This window comes from Helianthus annuus, chromosome 7 (assembly GCF_002127325.2).
Source record: "Helianthus annuus cultivar XRQ/B chromosome 7, HanXRQr2.0-SUNRISE, whole genome shotgun sequence".
Lineage (NCBI taxonomy): Eukaryota > Viridiplantae > Streptophyta > Magnoliopsida > Asterales > Asteraceae > Helianthus > Helianthus annuus.
In genome coordinates, this window is record NC_035439.2 from 13,264,420 (window position 1) to 13,268,684 (window position 4,265).

Below are 4,265 nucleotides of genomic sequence, written 5' to 3' on the forward strand. Positions count from 1 at the left end.
TATACAAAATATTTAAAAGAAAAGGCAATGAGAAGGTACCAGGCAGTAGTAGGGCTGAGCAGTATACGGTTCAGAACCGTCAGAACCGGGGAACTGAACTGGAACCGCTAGATCCAAACCGTATTTTTGTATATAAGGTCCGGTTCCGGTTCTTAAATTTGGGTAAAAACGGTTCCCGGTTCGGTTCCGGTTAAAGAACCGCTAGGACCAGTTGGGATTATAAATATTTAAACCCTATTTTATTAATGGACTTTTCAATATCATACGACCATCCTAATTTCTGATTCTTTCTTCTTATATTCATTCCACGGTCTCATCTTTCATCTTCTAATTCTTCTCCATCTCTCAACCCTAACCCTAATTGCTATCATACAAGTTCATCTCCATCAACACCCTGAAATATACAGGTACGCTATTCTACATGACCTTTTTTTTATGATTGCATATATTTTCTTTCTAGATGTTTGCTTTCTGATACATATAGTTTTCTGTATGTGAAAATAAAATTGAACAAAAATAATCAAATCAATGTTGATCAAATTGTAAATGTGTGTATAAATAGTGTATCGCTTGGTAAATACAGTAGATGCATTACTGATCAATCTATTCACGTGAACCAAATACAGTAGATGCATTATTCGTTTATTTTTTTTCAATTGCTAACACTTGGTTTCATTTAGATGTTTATGAGAAAATTGAGAGGATGAAGATCGAATGAAGTTTGAAGATGTTTGTTTTAATTATTAACACGATGGTTGTAATAGTTTTATTTAGAGTTTGTTTTATGGCTTGAAAATTTTTATTGTTGCTTTGCTACTTTTATTTTGCTTGGTTTGAAATTTGAATGTTGCAACTCTTAGTTAATGTTTTAAATGGTTTGATTCGTTTTTATTGAATTGTTAATTTTATGATTTAATTGTCAACCGGTTCCTGCGAGAACCGTTTAACCGGTTCGGAACCGAACCAGAACCGTTATAATATGGTTCGGTTTTGGTTCTTAAATTTAGCAATTAACGGTCACGGTTCGGTTCGGTTTGTTCAGGTTCTGAACCGTTGCACAGCCCTACCAGGCAGCTAGCTGACTAACAATATTCCTAGCCATGACCTTTAGTAAATGGACTAAACATATATACTACCAAAGTTAAAGCAAAAAGACTAAACATGCAATTACACAACTTAGCCAACAAAAAGAAAGTTTTTCAGAAATAAATGGGTTAAATATGTATATTAGCGAAATTGAAGATTTAAAAGTAACACACAAAATAATTTTTGAAAAAAGGCAACAGCCAATAGAGAAGTGTCAGTGGCACTATTCCCGGCCATGACTTTTAAATAGGGGTGTTCAAGATCGAAGTATCCGGTTTTTAGATATCCAAAAATTTCGGATAGTGAATATTGATATCTGAATTCGTATCTAAAATTTCAGATATCCGGATTTCGGATATCCGAAATTTCGGATACAGATTCGGATATCCGAATGGATATCCTTTTTATAAAAAAATATAAAAAATCCGTTTCGTGAGTAGGCTAAAACTAAACTTTTATTCGATTTTCCAAATTTCTAACATTGAAAACTAAAAAACATTCATAAATCCACATCCGAATCAGATTATTTACTATTTTTTATACTATTTTTACTAAATTTCAAACTATATATAATGCTCATATACTATAAATATTTATTAAAAAATTAATTTTCGGATATCGGATAATCAGATTATCCGAAAATTTTGAAATTCATATCCGAATCCGAAAATTCGGATTATCCGATTCTTGGATATCCAAAATTTCAGATATATCGAATATGGATTTTCGGATATTTCAGATTCGGTTTCAGAGACGAGTTTTTTTGAACACCACTACTTTTAAATATATACACAATACAATTACGATATATACAACTATAACAGTTGGTAAGAAATAACGAACACAATTGGTCGACTAACTACAATATTTCTTGTGTTATTTTTCTGACTTCTTCAAAGAAAATCTCTTTGATTATCTGTATAAAATCATTTCTTCTTTTCAAAATGGTTTATTTTTCAAACTAGTTGATTTTCCGCCCGCGCGTTGTGGCGGGCGCCTAATGTTTGCAAAACGCGTGTCGACAACGACAAGCAGATACCGGATATCAAAACATAAATAAAAATGACGTGGTAACGATAGTCACTTCGTACTAAAAAAAGCGATTTTAAATAATCTAATATATAATAATAGGACCCACACGTCCTACACGTTGGAAATTCAGTTGTTTTCAGTTTAGTTATTACAGTGCTAACACGTTAAAATATGGATGAGCTCGGTACCGGTAACGGCACCGAAAGTACCGATCCGGAAAATCATGGAAATTAGGTACCGGCACCGAAAATGCTCGGTACCATACGGTATGGTATTTGAAGGTAAAAATCAGTAAATACAGGTATGGTGCTAGACCAGTGTTGAACCGAAAGTAACGGTTCTGAAAACGCCAATAGGTGGGTACCAAATTGGTACCGAAAATGATTGGTATAGTAAATTTGGTACCGATACAATACCGGTTTGATTACAAGATTTGATATGATTTGCTCATTAATAATCTAAATATCCAACTTAATTTTACATGCTACAATTCATTCATTATAGAAAAAGACAAAAAAGAAAACAAAATAAGTTGATGTGTATATAAAACCTCATTCAAACAAAAATTATAGAAAAAGACAAAAAAGAAAGGGTAAATTACTTTTTGAGTCCATGTGTTTTATGGGTTTTAACCACTTGAGTCCAAAAGTAAAAAGTTTAACGACCTGAGTCCCCATAAACAATTTTTTTAACCATTTAAGTCCAAATTTCTAACATTGTTAGAATTTTTTAGTTAAGTATTATTAAATGACTAAAATACCCTTATAGTTAAAAATAAAAAAAAAACTAAATTATTATTAGATTTTCTCTCTCTCCCTCTTAAATATCCCTCTCCTCTTATCTCTTTCACCTTTTTATCTCTGAACTTTCTTTATCTCTCAAGAACATCTGCATCCCCCACCACCACACCACCACACCACCACCGTCACCACCACAGTCACAACCACATCCGTCACTAACCACCACCACAACCACAAACCTCCAGCACAGTCACCATCGTCAGCGTCGGACCACCAGGATGCAAACTCTGGCTAATCTCCGGTACGCCGCCTTGATCTCCACCGTATCGGCTCCGATTTGTATTCCGAGCACATCATAGAGTCAAGATTGATTAGGGTTCTTCAGAAATCTTCAAAAGTTTCAATCTTTTAGGTCAGGAATAATGGCGGATAAACTCGTATTGAACCAGTCTCGTTATCAGCAATAATGGCGGATGCTTCCAGTGACGTTAACGACATTGAAAAGCTCTACGTTTACGGCAAACGACTCAGCGAAGCCAAAGACAAGTCTCAGGTATGCAATGATTTGCATTTCTAGGGTTTGGTTAATTAGTTTTGAGAAATTAGGGTTTTATGTTGTTATTGTTATGTAGAATGTGGAGGATTACAATAGTATCATTAAGGCTGCAAAAAGTCGGAGTGTAAAGGCGAGGCAGTTAGCCGCTCAATTGATTCCGAGGTTTTTCAAGTTCTTCCCTGGGTTGTCAGGACCTGCAGTTGATGCTCATTTGGATTTGTGTGAAGCAGAAGTGCTTGGGGTTAGTACTTTTGTTTATAAAGTTGAATTAGGAGTTGTTGTTAATCGGTGGATAAAGTAACAATTTAGTAATTTACAATACTTTACAAGAGTAACCTGTGTATTTGATGAATTACAGAATTGAAACACTAATATGGATAGTGGTGATCTAGTACATAGAGTTGGTGTTCGTTTGTATAAGAACTCACGATAGTGTGAAGGATGTCGTGGGGATGGTGGTGGTGCAGTGGTGTTAATGGTGATGGTAGGGGTAGAGAGAAAGAGATGAGGGATGGACAGGTGTGTGAAGGTGTGTATAACAATATATACAATTTATTTTATATATAATATTAAAGTATTTATGTATTAAAGACTTGTTCCTTATACTCTTGTGCATATAAGACTTGTACTTTGTGTGTAAATGACTAAATTACCCTTGTAGTTAACAAACTTGGTGGATGGAGTTAGAAATTTGGACTCAAATGGTTAAAGAAAATGCTTATAGGGACTCAGGTCGTTAAACTTTTTGTTTTTGGACTCAAGTGGTTAAAACCTATAAAACACAGGGACTCAAAAAGTAATTTACCCAAAAAGAAAACAAAATAAGTTGATGTGTATATGAAACCTCATTC

The 4,265-nt window shown here is 34.3% G+C and overlaps 1 protein-coding gene across 2 annotated transcripts; it reads left to right on the forward strand.

The window, feature by feature from the left end:
• Positions 1–3,023: 3,023 nt before the first annotated feature.
• On the forward strand, positions 3,024–3,966 carry LOC110866212 (apoptosis inhibitor 5-like protein API5). 2 transcript variants are annotated; one of them, XM_022115484.2, is made up of 3 exons: positions 3,024–3,411; positions 3,491–3,655; positions 3,773–3,966. In XM_022115484.2, the coding sequence occupies exons 1-3, from the start codon at positions 3,325–3,327 to the stop codon at positions 3,776–3,778; spliced, it is 258 nt and encodes an 85-aa protein (XP_021971176.1). In that variant the 5' UTR covers positions 3,024–3,324; the 3' UTR covers positions 3,779–3,966. The 2 variants fall into 2 exon arrangements, with proteins under 2 accessions (XP_021971176.1, XP_021971175.1); XM_022115483.2 differs by having other exon boundaries at positions 3,491–3,966.
• The last annotated feature ends 299 nt before the right edge of the window (positions 3,967–4,265 follow it).